The 17428-nt window shown below is 40.8% G+C and overlaps 3 protein-coding genes, 1 long non-coding RNA gene and 1 other non-coding gene across 7 annotated transcripts in view; 3 read left to right on the forward strand and 2 right to left on the reverse strand.

Annotated features, from left to right (window-relative positions):
• The first annotated feature begins 234 nt into the window (after positions 1–234).
• On the forward strand, positions 235–1902 carry exosc6 (exosome component 6). The gene is made up of 2 exons (XM_076142624.1): positions 235–629; positions 960–1902. Exons 1-2 carry the CDS (start codon positions 352–354, stop codon positions 1504–1506), a joined length of 825 nt encoding a protein of 274 aa, XP_075998739.1. The 5' UTR covers positions 235–351; the 3' UTR covers positions 1507–1902.
• On the reverse strand, positions 1712–10479 carry tgm2l (transglutaminase 2, like). The gene is made up of 15 exons (XM_076142623.1): positions 10464–10479; positions 8159–8329; positions 7447–7677; positions 6602–6720; positions 6011–6139; positions 5614–5791; positions 5295–5436; positions 4977–5080; positions 4727–4869; positions 4490–4589; positions 4067–4212; positions 3839–3968; positions 3459–3619; positions 3218–3354; positions 1712–3036 (listed from the first exon to the last, which is right to left on the reverse strand). Exons 1-15 carry the CDS (start codon positions 10477–10479, stop codon positions 2868–2870), a joined length of 2076 nt encoding a protein of 691 aa, XP_075998738.1. The 3' UTR covers positions 1712–2867.
• Positions 10480–11390: 911 nt separating this feature from the next.
• LOC142991907 (uncharacterized) lies at positions 11391–13788 on the reverse strand. Its single transcript, XR_012961001.1, has 3 exons — positions 12980–13788; positions 12575–12620; positions 11391–12445 (listed from the first exon to the last, which is right to left on the reverse strand). It is a non-coding gene; the product is annotated as an uncharacterized LOC142991907 (long non-coding RNA).
• trnar-acg (transfer RNA arginine (anticodon ACG)) lies at positions 13167–13239 on the forward strand. The gene has a single exon. It is a non-coding gene; the product is annotated as a tRNA-Arg (tRNA).
• The window catches only part of banp (BTG3 associated nuclear protein), a 29945-nt gene continuing 26208 nt past the window's right edge, over positions 13692–17428 (forward strand). The window contains exons 1-5 of one of the 3 annotated variants that reach the window (XM_076142078.1): positions 13692–13776; positions 15590–15666; positions 15871–15986; positions 16467–16666; positions 16868–16957. In XM_076142078.1, coding sequence (XP_075998193.1) covers positions 15597–15666; positions 15871–15986; positions 16467–16666; positions 16868–16957 — 476 coding nt within the window. In that variant the 5' untranslated portion in view covers positions 13692–13776; positions 15590–15596. Of the gene's footprint in view, positions 13777–13810; positions 13925–15199; positions 15426–15589; positions 15667–15870; positions 15987–16466; positions 16667–16867; positions 16958–17428 lie in introns of those variants that run through there. The other 2 variants (XM_076142080.1, XM_076142079.1) reach the window with 2 other exon arrangements.

Raw genomic sequence — 17428 nt, forward strand, 5'->3', positions numbered from 1 at the left:
CGAAACGTTTAATTTATTTTGTTATCGTTATAGTTCGGTGCATATTAAATCTAAAAAGCATCCACTTGCTGTCTGATCCTGTTAATATGAGGTGTATCATCATTGTGGTGTATATCTCAACTTGAGGAAATTATATCTATCACTTGTGTGGTATTTTAAGTGAAATCACACGTGAGATTTCTTCCAGGTCAGCGCACGTAAGTTTGCATCATCTGCCACGCTTCTGCCACGGAAGGATAAAGCGGAACGCTTTACTTTGTGTGTTTCCGGAGGACCGTTTTGGGGCTGAACCGATTCCATTGAGAAAATTACAACACGCGGCTACATCACCGCCACAATTCTGTTCAAATAATGCCGGTCGACACTAAACGAGTTCGCGGCCCAGAGGTGTCTCAAAGCCCGTCTCTATTTCTGAGCAAACCACCGGTCCTTTCCCAGGCGGTTGGGCCCAGAGCCGACGGCCGGCAGCGCGGTCAGGTGGACGTCCGTCCAATTTTCGTCCGGTGCGGGCTGGTGAGCCAGGCGAAGGGCTCCGCGTACATGGAGGCTGGGAGCACTAAACTCATCTGCTGCGTTTACGGTCCGAAGGAAACGGAGAGGAAAGATGAAACCGATATGAAATGTGGGAGGTATGGAATATCTTTAACTTTAATGTACTCGTATGCATATGTTAAATACCCCCACGTTTGGTTGAAAGGTTGTGACATTAGCCAGTCCAGAATACAGGGGGTGAATGTGGGTAATTGCACAACAATGGAACAAAATACCTGTAAAATGTTTTTATTGAAAGGTGTTATGTGCCCCACATGTATGTATATTTATGATTTATAAGAATGGTGTTATATATGGTTGTTTTAGATTGCACTGGTATTAAAGTGGCTGAGTGAATGTATACAATTTTAAAGCTGGAGAGTGCCCGTCCTAACTATTTCTCACTATGTTTGTGTGTATGTATTCAGGTTGACGACTGATATGCGGTTTGCTCCGTTCTCATGCCCTGTAAGGGGCTCCTGGATTCAGGGGAGTCAGGAGAAGGATCTCTCCCTGATGCTTCACGAGAGTCTGCAGCCAGCTGTATGTCTCCGCAAATACCCCCGCTCACAGATTGACGTCAACGTGATGGTTCTTGAGCACAACGGCTCCGTTCTGGCCCACGCCGTTACTTGCGCTTCCCTCGCCCTGGCAGATGCAGGGATCGAAATGTATGACCTGGTGATTGGCTGTTCCATCCATCAGGACGGTGACTCCTATGTAGCTGACCCTACGTACATGGAGGAGAATGGCTGTGGCTCAAGGAGCAAGGACAACCAGGGTGGCCTGACTGTTGCTTTCCTCCCCAGTCTGAACCAGATCTCTGGGCTGCAGTCAGACGGAGAGATGTATGAGGAGACTCTGACGGCTGGGGTTCGGACCTGTATCGAGGGATGCTATAAACTGTACCCAGTCATCCAGCAAGAGCTAGCCAGGGCAGTGCGCAGGGCGGCTCCACCACCATCAGAGAGCTGAGAGACTCAAGCCATAAACAATTGTGTTCTACAGCAAAGATATTCTACTTTTCCACTCTTTAATCTGACAACAGAATCTATCTTTGTATGTCTCAGATGTGTTGATCCAATGAATATCTAACACTCATTTATCTATAATGTGAAATAGTAATTTTATTCTCAGAATTACAACAAAGTAAAATATCTTTTGATATCAGGAAAAAAAAAAAGCGTAAACTGAAAAAGAAATGTTTTGTAGAAAGTGAACATGCACAGCTGTCCATGTTGTCTGACAAAAATGTCCCTACAAGCGTTCAAACCAAACTTTTGACCTCCATAAGCAAAGGTCTAACATCAATGTTATGATACGTGAGATAAATGTACTGCTTGCAATAAATTCCTTTGTATTGAAAATATACATCAGTTTTGAATCGCACAACAACTTAAATGCCTAAAATATCTGTCTTGGATTAACTGAAAACATGCTCTAAGTATTTGTACAATTTGTTTTCACCATTGTCAAAATGTGATGCAGTGCAAAAAGTGTAATCAAATCACAAAATATACAATTATAGATAATAAGATACTCTTCAGTAATGCAGACATAAAGTACGACCTTTCAAAGTCTTATAGACTTTGCATTTCAGTCACTTTGCCCTTGAAACCCTTTTTGTTAGTGTTTATCTGAAGCTTTTCAGGTGGTCACTAAGGGTCAAGGCACATTAAGCAAGAAAAGGCACTAAAGGCTACTTACTGGATGGACAATACAAAGCAATGCCAGTGCACTATTGTCCAATAACATATTGTGCTTTTACATGTTTGTTACCCTGCACATATTGAAGTACAGGGGTGGAATTGTTGGTATTGGATGTCAATCCAACAGTCAAAATATTCATTCAGATGGCATAAAAAAATAGCAAATACACATACCCTTAAAATGATATTGTGCTAGTTGACAAAGTATTTACTACACTTCAGCTAAACCTGGAGTGAGTGTGTCTCTGAGTCAATTCAGACTGGTCACGTCATAGACACTTAAGTTGATCATTCATCCTATCACATTTACAGCTTTCACAACATTGAATGTGTATAGTATATTGCCATACTTTATATCTTATTTGGACCGTTTGTCAGATTCAACATAGCATGTGCAGCACTCCTACTCAGTACTGTCACTTTATTTTTTATTTAGTTTATAGAATACATAAAATAATTGGCAAACCATTGGTTTGTTTTCACAATTAAAAAAACACTTTCTAGGACTTATTACTGATCTCATCATTATTATTTCCTTTTTTTCCGGTCTAATAGGGCAGCTCCTCCCCTCACAACCACAAAACGTCACATTGTCTCGTGTTATCAGATGTGTTGGGGTTCATGTTTTTACATAAACATGATCCTTCCATATCTCTTGCGCACCACCACGGTGGCGACTCCCTTCACATCCTTCAGCCTATCAGAGTCAAAGTCCACCAGGAGCTTCCTCACCCCTGTCCGCATGGGTGAAAAGGAGAACTTGACGGCCACCTTCTGGCCTGGAGCAACACTGCCACTAAGAAAGCAAAAAGAGACAGAAACGATCATTACGTTTGGACACTGAGTTTAGGTAAACTGTATTTATGATGTTACAGAGCATCTAATGTTTGATACACAGTTGCGTTGACCTCATTTTTGACCATGTTATTTCTAAAAAATATTTTGCTTAGATGACTTTGATCTAACATATGACTTACAGAACTTGGACCTGAGTGGTAGAAAGGAGGCCAGCACCCTCCACTGTGAACAAGCCGCCTTTCAGTGGGACTGGCAAAGGATTGGTAAAGGAGATGTAAGCTGTTGCTGGTTCACCGACAATAAGTTTCCCATGCACCTGGTGAGAGACAGTAGAGTTCCACATAATCTATGGCAGCATAGTGACAGTATTTTCTTTCTCAAAACAGCTCCAATGACTGAGCATGCTCAGTGTGTACCCACCTGGACATGGACTTCAGGCATGCTCAGAGGGATGGTGGTCATGGTCAGGATGGGTTCATTCTCTCCTGGGACCTCAATGAATGCGATCACTCTGATCAGATTGTGCTCAGAGACACACTCTGCATATTCATCGTAACGCAGACGCAGCACCTCCCTGTGGACTGAAAAGGGAGACGTTTGGGTCTATAAGTCTGAGGCACAAAGATGAAACTACTCAAATACTTAAGTTCAGTAAAAATAATATCACTGTGGATAATTACTTCATTGTAACTAAAGCTCAAGAATGAAGTCCTCATAGTGAATAATAGGGAATTTGCACAGTAACTGGTAATGACAATCATCAGATAAAATGTATGTAAAAGTACAAAATGTCTACAAACCTTTGTCAGCAGCCACAGTGATGCTGGCTGTGCGTCGCTGGCACTCTCCCCGGTGGACAGAAGTGTAAGTTACAGCCTTGGACAACATGGTGAGCTGAGCATGGCTGTCCTGACCTCCTACATTCTTCACCTATGGGAAGGAATAGATGGATGGATGGATGGGTGGATGGATGGAAAGTGGTTTGATGGATGATGGATGGTTGGGCACGTATACATCCAGTTGTTTACCTCAATGATGACATCAAAGTCTGTCCCAAATACAGGCTTGGGATGCTTGATTGACAGCTGCAGTTGTCCTGGTTTTGCCATCCCATCGGTTGTGTCTGTGACCCTACGTCCAGCTCTCTCATACACCTCTCTCTCCATCTTTGAACCTGTGGATCAGATCAGATGGTTAATGACAGAAAAGGATACACTGTCTCCTTCTTATGGTAACTGTGACAAGTACTTGTACAAATAATAATAATAATAATAAAAATCGAGTTCACTTGTATTGGAAATTAGTTAAGATGTCAAATGATTAAGATGACAGTCAAGTGATAGATCAACAAATATAAAAAAATGTACAGATTTTCATTTGACTAAATGTATTAGCTGATTCATCATTGAACATACGTCTCTCTAGTTCTCGAGTTCTATTTTCTAACCAACCTTCAGGATATTTGTAGTGTACAGTCACATCCTCTCTGTGGTCTCCATAGACACTTTTGGTGCTGATGTTCCTTCCCACACTCCGCTGATCCACTCTGATCTACAGTATAATAAAGATGATGATCATAATCACTTTCTGTACTTCCTTTTGTACTTTTTAGACTTTGACTTATCTTAAAATGCCAGGTTTCAAAGCACCAAAATCAAAAAGAGAGTCTAAATAAAAATCAATCGCACCTGTCGCCGTTGGCCGTCTTGTTGGACGATCCAGTGGATGATGTCAGCATTCACCTCAGCAAAGACAAATGGAGCGTCATACTTAAGTCCCAGATGTCCCTCCCTGATAGCTTTCACGGGACATGGACCACAACGAAATACACCTGCAGAGGAGAAATTCATTTATTCTGTATTTCTCTGCTTACTTCATTGTCAGGGTGACAAAAAAAACTGCAGAACAGAGAAGGTTTAGGTAAAAAGTGAGATTTACCATCGCTCCGCTCCTGAGGGGTGGGATCCAAAACCTGCCAGCCATCATAGCCTTTGGGGAGATCATCTCTCCTAATCCAGGCCTCCACCCAACAATGGAAATTCCTAATAGTACAAGGAGAGGAGAGGGTGAGAGGGGAGGAGGGGAGAGGATGAGAGGAGAGGAGAGGAGGAGAGATACTGTATATTACTTTCAGACGGGTATTCAGTAATATGAGGAAATAATTGAGTATGTTAGTTTTTAATATGTTGTGCTTCTTTGTGTGTGTGTGTGTGTGTGTGTGTGTGTGTGTGTGTGTGTGTGTGTGTGTATACCTACCAACTGCTGTCTCTCCGGTCACTTCCTTCAAAGGTCTCTAGTCTTTCATTGAACAGAACGTCTATTGACAAATTTCCATCAACATCATGTGCAGAGGAGAAATTGGTGATCAGGCGTGTTGGGATTCCTAGACAGCGCAGCACTGTGAAGATAACAGATAGTTAGATTATTCCTTCCTTCCTTCCTTCCTTCCTTCCTTCCTTCCTTCCTTCCTTCCCCAGATCTGATGTCTGCAGGTGGACAGTCAGAGAATGGCACCTTCATGGCCAATATAACCGAATAGAATTTGATGGAACCTGTTGAGGTTCATGACCCTCACCTGTGCAGGCCACACCAGCAAACACCCAGCACTGGCCGTATTTGACCTTTCTGGCCCCATGCTTGCTCCACTGCCTGAGGATCGGCACGCTGCCAGTCCATCGATTTGGAGCAACTCCATCATAGTAAGGCTCCTCCCAGCGACCAGCCAGCACACCCCTGTCATCATTAGAGTTCACCTGGACAGATGGGAACAGCAGGGGGAGAAATCACTCTTTATAGTTTATTTGTCCAGTCATAGTGGCTAAATTCTAATTACCCAAGAAAAAAACTTGATGAAGGCAAGAGAAGAAAAGCTTTGATGAACTGTGTATCGATTGGATCATTGATACAGTATATCACATCATTCATGTGTCATTGCTCATTGGTTTAAAAAAATGTATGGTAGAGATGTTCACCATGGCAGTGATGGTTCTGCTGATGTAGACGGGGTCAGATCTTTGCTCGATGTCCATGTGTGGGTTATTCAGGGCCGCATTGGAGTTGTCCAACATCTCAAAACAGATGTCCATCACATAGTCCTCAAACTGAGAGATATTGAGGGTCAAATAAGGGAGACATTTTTTTTATGCATTTCGCAAACTTTAAATACATTTCTTTCTGTTTCCTAGTGCTCAGTGCGTGTGTCTCTCTGCCTGCTTGTCTGTCTGTTTGTCTTCCTCTCTGCCTTCCCTGGCTGTGAAGGGACAACCTTGTTTGTGCGGCTTGGTTACATTCTGACACCCCCGTCAAGAGCTACCCTCCATCCACGAAACGCATTTCCTGATCCAACCCAAGCCCCTGAGTCTATATCACACTGCTGTGACAATTCACACAGGCCACTGGGAAACACAGGGATTTTCACACACACACCCACACACACACACACACACACACACACACACACACACACACACGCAGATAACTTTGTATACCAGTTATCCTGTTTGCTTTTTGCACGTCAAGCTTTTTACAATTTTTGTGTGTATGTGTGCATGCACGTGTGGTACCTGTCCAAAGTTCCAGGGCCTGCTGTTGATGAAATCCCACGTTCCCATATAGATCATTCCATCTTCATTCATGATATACTCCTGTAGCAGACTCTCATCGGGGAGGTACACAACATCATCTAGTCACACACACACACACACACACACACACACACACACACACACACACACACACACACACACACAGAGAGACAGACAAGACAGTGAGCTTCATTATGCCAGTGGATTTACTTTGTACGATTGTGTCTTAATTGCATTGTCAGTTTTATTAGAATCTAGAGGTGGAGTGCCACTTCACAGGAAGGTGCCAACTTTCAGAATAGTCAGCTTAAATTCTGCAAACATTTATTTGAGTCCCTCCAATGTTTGCGCCCAATAAGAAGGGCATGACGCAATAGTTCTGTGAGAAATTCCATCCTCTGTGTTTCGATGGTGCTTGTGGAAAATGCTCAGACAATGCGACACTGTAAGTGTTCAGTTGGGCTGACATGAGCTGACGATTTGCATCTTTGTGACCCAGGAGCAGGTGTGGGGTTATAGGGCCTGATCTTTTATTCTAAAGATCTGAGCCTTGGAGAGAACACATGACGTATCTTGTTTCTGTCAACTTTTTGCCCCCATTGAATCAATGAAATGCTTGTTTGATAAGATGTTTTGAAACCTTGAATCAAACCAAATACAAGGATAATTGTGACATTTAGTACACAAATGTATACAAATGTCAGGAACTGCACATGGAATTTGAAAGGTTGCTCTGATGTGAAGCAAAATTCCATATCAAACAACACAGTATCATTTTTAGATTATCAAGAACTTTTGGAAAACTAAACAGCTTCATCTTTTACCTTTGCACCAGGGGTTGAAGAGCAGGTGGAACTTGTGATTTTCTGTCTTCTCCATTATTTGTCCTTCTGGTGACATCATCAGCACAGCCAGGCGGTATTGGCCAATGGCGGTGTCTGGTGGGCTGTGCAGGGTCAGAAGCTTCTCCCCCTGTGCTCCCTGCTGACTGAACCACCACTTGTCTCCAGCCCCACGCTCAGTCTGGACCTTGATCACAACCTGATCCCTCTTGCCTGAAGATTTACAGTACAATTTATAACATGGACAGTTCTAAAAGCCATTTTGTTTCTTATCTATCAGTACTTATGGATTTATGTTACATATATAGCAATTAATAGTTTTTTTCAAACATCATGCAGCAGTAACATCATAATTGGGTCATAGCCTGCGTAAATCAACTTTGGTATTCTGTGAAGTAATAAACTACAATAGTTTATAGGATTGTTGAGACACATTGATTGGTAAGTACACACAGTCTTTCCTTACATGTGTACTTCCTTCTGCAAGTCAGTTAAACGATGAGTCATATACATTACGAGAACAATTTAGGTTATGGTTAAGGTTAGGAATTTGAGGTTAACGCCTCAAATCTCAAATGACTCAGCACATTCCTCACAAAGTTATATCAAAACATTAATATCAGCTTATAAACATGATTTCTGGGTTAGGGTTAGGGTTAGGGTTAATAGTAAATTCCCAGTTAGCTGCACTCACCTAGGTGCAGGACCAGTGCTAGGTGGTGTTTGGGGGGCAGAGAGTCGGAGCACTGCACCGTTATGGAGAAAGGCTGACCCCTGCGGACAATCAAACGCTCCCGATCGATCTCCCTGGTGCGGTGAGCCAGATTGTTTTCATGGCTTCTCAGATCCACATCAAGGATCACATCTAACAGAGAAAACAGAGAAGCTGTCAATGCTGAAATATTCCTACGTGTTTCACCTCCTTAGATTAAATCTCTTTAAACACAGTGTAATAAATGTATTATAGTAAATGTGTGTAAATTGTAGGATTTGGTAAACCCCTGTTGAGCTCCTGTTGGGACATTGCATTTACACAGAGCTGGGCTCGTTCAAACCTTCACAGATGTACACGAGTACACTGGAATTGGAATTCTAGCCTCTAGCTCAAGTGGTATCTAATATCTGACTGCACTCTAAAAAGTAATTCAGGGGACCTTTTACCACCAATTAATTAGATGCATGGTTGCAAGATAAACATTCTAATTTATTGATTTAGATCAATTTTTTAAGTTGCAAACATTATTTTGATGAGTTGTGTTTACATAATAATGTTGGTAATTACATCAACTTAATATTGTGTGTAATTTAGACTCAAATTTCTGCGTTAATTGATTCAAAACAAAATTCAAGTTGTAGTAACTTAATGAAATTGGCTTGGTAACTTAATTTTTCTCCACCTTGAGTTCAAGTCCCCTCCCCCCCACGTAACATGCCTGGAGATTCAGACAGTTAAGACTGTGTGTTAGAGAACCTGTAGCTGAAGAAATAAGTAACAAAGGAAATTTTCAAGGTGACTATAATTTCATTTACAAATAAATTCTACTAAAGCAATGTATTTGGGCATATTCTCAATTGTAATATGACCAATAGTGGACCCATGCACAGACGTTAGGCTACACCTGCTAATACAGTTGATGGAATATGTTGTACTACTATATGTAGCTAACGCTAGTCATATTTAGCAGTGTAATTTGGCCATCCAACCCTTTATTTTAGCATAACAGTGAAGAATGATAAAGTTTCATTTGACAAATCTGCTCAGCTAGAGAGGGCTTTTCATTTGTGCTGTGGGGAGGAAAATCATGATTAATTGCTTATTTGTGTAACTGTCAACTACATTGTGTAATCTAAATTCATTTGCTCATTTCATCCAATGTTGCTTTTATGTCTATGTTAGGTGAGATATTTGTATTGTAAATTGGACTTTGGTTACTATTGTGATACAACTTACAGTTTGGAAAAACTAGTTGATGCAACTAAATTTTTTGAGTAATCAACTTTAAAACTTGTGTTAATGCTACCAATTATTAAGTAAGCGGTAATTAAAATACGTTTGATTGTAGCGGAAATGCTAATTCCCCTAACTCAATGTAGTTTGTTGGTTAAACATAATTTCATTAGAAGTTGTAGTAACTCAAAAAGATTGATGCAAACTGTTGCGTTAATTTTTTTTGTTGAGCCAATGCTTTTGTTTTTAGAGTGGTATGTTTCAAAGAAAGAACTTATCATGTTTGATTGTGAGACAGCCTAGATAAGCAGGACCACCAGATAAGACAAAAAGCGTGAGTGTTTCTATTAGACCTTATTATCAACATTCTGATTGGGACAGACAGTAAACATATATCAGAAAAACATCCCTGAGACAGAAATAAAGAGACTAAGTAAAAAGTGCAAAAGTAAAATATCTGATGTAAAAATCTAACATATATATGATGCAAAAATACACCTAAAGCCACATGCTGGAAAGAAAACAGCAATGATTTGTGTGGGTTTGTGTGTCACAGTATTCACCAATAAATGCCCTATTTGTGCTGACCGTCTTGATTCTTGATTACTGTAATTGTGTAAATACAAATTCGCACCAGATAATGTGTCATTTAATCCATATTGACAGAGAACACAGCAAGCTATTTATCCCTGTCCTTCCCTCTGAGACTCCAAACCTGCACTCGTCATTATTGGTGGAATTTGAATGGCTCACATCACACAGAAGTGCCAAGACATGCAGCAGCAGCACATTTTTCACTGACACCGTAAGTTTTAAAAAGCAGGGGATAGATAGATAGATAGATAGATAGATAGATAGATAGATAGATAGATAGATAGATAGATAGATAGATAGATAGATAGATAGATAGATAGATAGATAGACAGATAGACGGACAGACAGATAGACAGATAGATAGACAGACAGACAGACAGACAGACAGACAGACAGACAGACAGATAGATAGATTGATACGATTGATACGATTGATAGGTAGATAGAGCTCACTTACCATTGTGGTTGGCCATTTGGGGTTGAAATTGTCTTAATTCCTTGTCTTCCTTCCTTGTCTGATTCGCTTCCCCTTCTGATCCTCCTCCTGCTGTTGGCTTGCAGCACTCTGCGTTTGTAGCTCCCTCACAGTTGTGCATTTATACAGCAGCAGATTCGTCCTGCCCCGTCTGGAACCCAAAATACTCGCTCCAGTCATTGGTGACCTCTGACATCACTCATTCATCACTGTGTGTGTGTGTGTGCTATCACGCTGTGTTGGTTGAAGAAACAGATAAAGGTGAAAGTTGAGGAAAGGCCAAGTGATAGTATGTGTCAGTAAGCTGAGGTGAGAGTTGAGTGTGTGGGAAGTGGTGTGTGAGTCAGATCTTCAAGTCTGTTTCTCATCCAAGCTATAGGCGTAGTCACTGGAGTCTTTGTTGCAGGGTGGTGCTGATCTACACCTAGAAGCTTGTACGCATGTGTCTTTGTATGTGCATGTGTGTGTCATGTGCCTGAGAGTCACAATGAGGACAACTGTTCCCGCAAGTGGAGGAGTAACATCTTGTAACGTCTTCCAACATCACATCACAGCACATCCTATTACGAAGAATACTGCAGACAGAAATGAAAAAAAAACTATTAAGTAAGAGTTGATGCACATGATCATTAGTTTATTTGCTCCCACCTCCATGCAGTTGTATGTTGAAACGGTTTATCAACTACACTCAGCAAAAGTCAAACACTTCCATAACCTACGAACATTACATTACATTACGAACATTTTGGCAGACGCTTTTATCCATAGCGACTTACATTACATTACCACCCTTATTTTTAAAAAATAAGGGTGGTAATGGTAGAGGTGGTAGAGGCTAAATTAAAAAAAATACAGTCAAATTATCAAAAAACATTAGCGGGGGAAGTTATCAAAATTTAATCCAAAATAATATATAAATAAATAAGAAGATCAAAGTCACAATTATGTACAAAAGACATTAAAAAAGCCTTTCTGAGTTTATTTACAGCCTCATCTCCAACAAAGCCCACAGCTCAAAGCAGCTGTACTTTTATTGACATAATAAAGGCAACACAATCTCCACCTAATCTGAGATACATGGGCTTCTTCTGAAATATCTCTGGAATTCCACCCCAATCACTCAAAAACAAAAACAAAACAGACATGAACAGGCTTTTTTGAGGAGCCATAACCCATGGTAACTGTCCCGGTGCTGCAAACCGTTCTAGGTAGCTTGTTCCTTAAAAAAATAATGAAGTCATTACAGTTCAATTTAGGCTTATTAGTTGTTCCTTCTGCTTCATTTAGTTTTTAATTTCCCTACTGAAATCTTTCTGGCTTAAAGTTCAGAAAGATATGTTTAGTGTTAGTCTGAGGTGCAGTTTCATGTCTAAATTGAGCTTAGAGAAATGCAGCATTCAGTATCTTCTGAAACTACTAAGTAAAAGTGTCCAGTGTCCATGCATCTGGGAGGGGAGTGAACTATAACAACAGACACAACAGAAACATGAATGAAGAATAATATAAACATATTTAGAACTACATATACAGTATATAGAGAAATAAAAGTGTCCATGCATCTGGGAGGGAAGGGGGCAGATGCGGTGTCAGCGTGTGTTTGAAAATGACAGCTGGGACAGGGAACAGCGTCAGCAGTTTGCCAGAGTGAAAAATGGGGAAGCAATACACCCCAGTTTCCTCTGGTCCTGCACAGGGGCGGTCTTGCTCAGAATGAAGGTGCGGCCCTGGCAGTGGCAGGCTAAACTCCTCCAGGCTCATCCTGGAAGACAATAATAAACGAGAATAAGTTTATTGCATAAAAGAAAGCTTTACAATAGATGACTCGCAACAGAGCCACCCAATAAATAGACGTTGCTTTTCTTGCAGAGGCGACTGTCAGGCTGGTGTTTATAGCAGGGGTCGTCACAGAGGATGGATCAGGGCTGGCGGTCCGCACAGAGGATGGACATGGGGCATTTCTCAATCTGAAACGATCAGAATCTGTATTTAACCATGTAGTCACTCAGTGTACAGTCCTTCAACTGACTGAAATTATCTGCACCATCGTATTGCCGAAGTTAGCTAGGTAATAGGAACTAATATTGATATTTTACCTTGGGGTAGAGATCATGTCACTTCCACTGCTTCGGGGCTGGTGCTCTCATCTATAGATAACATGGAAATAGCGACCGTAGCAATTGTTACAAATATGAATTGCAGCATAAACACAGTGTGCATATTAAAGGGTACAGTAATACAATACTGTACAATAGGCGAACTACACGGGAAACATGATCAGATACAGCAATGACATGCACATATCCACACGGGACTCGAACCGGCTTCCCACCGGTCAGAGATATCAACAAGTAAACAGTGAATGTGAACATGCTTATAACAACATACTGTGACACATTAATGGCGGGACATCATAGGAAGCGAGCAAGCTAACGTAACCAGACTGCAGCGAATACCAGGCAAGCATGATGACTAAACGAAAATGGTGTATGGTAACTTACTTTGATGCATTTTGTTGTTGTTCCGTTACTTGTACTGTACCGTTGTATCCATGTTCAGCGTGATTGGCTATTAACACGGGACCATTTCATACAGCGCGGCGTGATTGGTCTATGCTCCAATCAAAAATTGGACAGCGTATACAGCGTTAGATCAAGAAGTAGCGTGTTCAATTCTGGGCATAAAAACGGGCCAGTGGCGCAATGGATAACGCGTCTGACTACGGATCAGAAGATTCTAGGTTCGACTCCTGGCTGGCTCGGATCGTTTTTACGCAAACACACGAACCTTATTGAAGTTCAACCCCTGTGCGATCTTAACATTTAAAACTATCGCAAACAATAACACTCTATCAGATTGGACCACTAATTACAATCGCATAATGTTTTTCTGCCAAGTTAATTTTGTACCTTTTACAAAATGTAAATCCCCATAAGCTCTTAATACTACAAACTTCTTAATAATAGGACATGGCTCAGCTATGGCTTAAAGTCTGCTTGTCCAAACAGTGGAAAATGACTATTGAACTAAAATAACAAAAGTAATTTCAACACAAGAGCCACATTAGATAATTCAATGGTGTAATCCACTGAAATGTGAAAGACTATGTTCCTGTTCGATTAATGTGAGATGTGAATCTAATGTTAGTCTGTTTTAAGGTACTACAGCGCGGTGAGCGGCAGGCGGCAGCAGATTTGACCTCCGTGTCCTCAACGGGAGAAACGCGGCTCATCTCTCGCGAGGAACGACGCCATTATCGGAACCTCTACAAACAACACGAGAATTCATCATTCACACGGTAATATAACCCATTCTTACACAGTACATGTATCGTGTGCTTGCAATGGGGAGGAGAAGCCGCATTGAAAATATAGTTACAGTTTCCTACATATTTTCACGCTTCTTTTTACATTTCCACTCATTAGGCCCAGCTAGCGTGCTAACCGGTATGCTAACCTACGTCGCATTGCCTTTGTATCGCACGAGCTTTAACGCCTGCACGCGAGCTTCCAAATTCGATATTTGTAGCGCAAGCTAAGGTTAGCCGGTAGCATTTCCATGCAGGCTACCAATGCTATGTGGATGTAGTAGTAATGGCGGGGGACCTTTTGTGCAGAACGACTTATACCTGGCAATGTAAAACAACGAACTGAAGAACCTCGGCTAAATTCTGTTTAATTTGGCCGAGGCTAAGAAAGAGACCCCCGCCCAGTTAGCTAACGTTAGCAGCAATTGAGTGTTCTAAACACAATAATGCTAGCCGAAATTGTTTTGAAATTATTGAGTAATCTTTTTGTGATCTCAGTAGCTTTGAAGCCGACTGCCTCGAAGATAAATAATGTTTGTCCTTAGCAACTAATCTATTTTTCCATTATACAGACTGAGGCAGCTAATGATGCTCATCATCAGTTAACAGTACTCATCTTCAACTTGATTAACTTCACCCATCATTGGGTTGCTATCATTGGAGATGCTTCATTATGCTTATCAACATTCTTTATATACGTTATAGAAAGAATCGTTAACAAGTTGAGCTGCCTCGGGATCTTCTCCCCTTCCTACACACAGCTGTAGTGTACTGACACATTGCGAAATGACCCAAGATTTGTTTTGTCGAAATTAGTAACACTTCCGGGGGAAGAACGTTTGTCAAGATTAAATGAAAAATGATTTATATGTTATTTCAATTACTAACTTTTCACTTCTAAGGGCTTTTCTAATTTTCTCTGTGGCATTTTCACGTTTTATTAATTAAAATTTTACATCGAAAGAGAAGTGTCAGTACTATTAAACCTTGTTGTATTATACTATATATATGTTATTTATTTAACTACTTTAATTGGAGAGTGTGTTTGCCTACGTGTTGAGTTAACATTTGTATGTCAGTATAACAAACACCATTACTCCTACTGCCTCCAAACCTGTCAGAATCCAGAAACATTATTCAGGGGCCTGACATTTGCATAGGGTTATTTTCACTTCATTTACATTTTTATTTTATTTTCTATAAAATTGTCAATTTGCTCCATGAGCACCCCCACTGTGACATATTTCATGATAGTCTTCATGCTATGATGATGTCACAGTTGACACATGAAGAGATAATGAAGGGGGTGAAATATCAGGGGGAGGATGTTATGGCAGGAAAGGGTATAAACACATTTTAAGGGGTGGGGGTCAGGGGAGGCTGGGGTAGGAGTAATGGGTAGGGCTGGGGTGAAGTGGGTGAAATATCAAGGGGAAGATGTTATAGGAGGGTCAGCAACAAAATAAAAAAGAAGAGACCTTCACTATCAGCAAGGAGTGGCCTTATGACAGAAAGGATGAGCTACCCTTGACCTTTGCCAGACGACAGCTCCCTGTCAGGCTGGCTTCGGTAGTGACCATTAACAAACAGGGTCAAGGGGAACCTTCTCCAGGGGAACGGCGTAAACGTTTTCATTGAAGGTGATAAGAATAGCGCCTGAGAGGCCCGAATTGTCCGAAAGTACCCCAAGTGCCATACGCGTATTCGCTGTAGTATGGAAAAAATGCTATATATATACAGTATATAGACATATGCAGCCTGATATGATATATTATAATATATTTTTTGTTGATCTGTTTTGCAGGCCAACAATGACCGAGCAACAGTTAGATGAAATTGTGCAAATAACAGTGGAGGAGTTTCGCCAAGATGACCGCACAGGTAAGATTACAGTGAATAGATTGACTGATGATATTAGCACTTTACAATATTAGCACTTTTGTTTATACAGTACATGGATAGTACATATTTGACTGAACGTGGCATTTGGCAGGTAACAAATTAATTTAATTTAATTTAAAGGCATTCAGCATTATAATGAAAAATGTTTTTGTGATATAATTCTTTTGTCTCTATTTATTACAGACATTCTTGACAGTCATGAAGATGATGAAGACAGGCCTCAAAAGAAAAGAAGGAAATTAAGTAACATGCAGGAGAATAACAACAACAACAGCAGCCAAGATATGTCTTTTATAAAGGTACTTCACAATGAATGAACAACCTACTAATGTAATCATATATTTAGTCACAGAGAATAGAGGGCAAGCAACTCCCAGTTGTATGTATGGCTGGTTATGCTTTCTTATGTTGACTTCAGCAGTAGGTACTGTACCTCTGCCCTAAGCCTATGTACACACAACTGGTGCTTTCCTACATTTTTGTGGAATCCTTGTCCCTTGTTCATCAGGCCAGAATGGATACAGGATTTGTAGTTATGGAAGAACATACACAAAAATGCTAACTAAAAAGTGCAGAAATCAAAAAGCACCTAATTGGGGAAACCCCTTCCCCAATTAGTACAGTCCACGTCCCTCTACAAATCGCTTAACTGCTAGAAGGCATGCGTTATCCCCGTTGCCCCTATATGTTTCCATAATTGGCTTAAAAAACATGTAATTGATAAGGGCAATGAATACAGAAGAATAAAGTACATTAAATGTTATTCTGTCTATGTCCAGAACCTGTTGGTGACATTCAGCGAATCAGTAAGCCAGCGCCTGGAGGGCATCGAGTTAAAATTACAGTCTCTGGATGCCACCTGCAAAGCACTTGGACGCAAACTGGACTGCATGATGCCCTGTCCCAAGAGTCCAATCCAGGTCCCTATGGTTGCAGGATCACCCCAGGGGGCCACACAAACCTGGAACAAAGTGCGATGGTGAGCTATAAGGTTTTAAGTCACTTAAAGTGCAAGAACTGACACAGGGAAATCAATTTCTGAATTGGAATGTATTTCATACTTTAAAGAAAACCTAGATATAAAAATACTTAAAAAGGTGTTTTACAGTACAAAGGATGCATACAGAGGAAACTGTTGTTTTATGTGTCAGTTCACCACAAAACTTTGTCCTTTTTTTAGTGTTGTTCCACAAACAAATGTGATAGTGAGCAGTGAGACTCCAAAGGGATCTACCCTTGAAGACTCTCCACTAGAGAACCTGCTCAGCAAGTAAGTCACTCACATTAGCTGTGTCTGATGTGTGGACTGAGATCAGAAATGCACAAATCCATGCCGGTGTTTTGGTCATTACTGGAAAGCAGCATTCTACAACTCACTCAGTACCTTGGTTGTGTTCCATGGGAACAGCTGATCATGTATTTGTTACTCAAAATCTCGGTTACATTTTGCTCAGAAGAATGACATGAATTTTCCAGCTGTTCCTTTCATAATTCACAAGTATGGAGTAATATCAATTAATTAAAAAATCCTTGGCTTGACTGCCTTCCAAAAGTGCAGCAGCTAATCCTTTTTAACAGCTCTTTATTTTAAAGCCTGCACCTTGGCTGTGCTTATTTTCATAATCAATACCCCATGGTATTGAAGTGATTGATGATTCAAATTTAGCATTGTAGCCATTTGCTGTTGGTTTATAGATACATCGTAGGTGTACAAAGGCAGCCTGTCAGAAAAAGCATAATG

The sequence above is a fragment of the Genypterus blacodes genome, unplaced genomic scaffold (genome assembly GCF_046128005.1).
Source record: "Genypterus blacodes isolate CSIRO-AG114 ecotype Tasmania unplaced genomic scaffold, CSIRO-AGI_Gbla_v1 ptg000021l_1, whole genome shotgun sequence".
Taxonomy (NCBI): domain Eukaryota; kingdom Metazoa; phylum Chordata; class Actinopteri; order Ophidiiformes; family Ophidiidae; genus Genypterus; species Genypterus blacodes.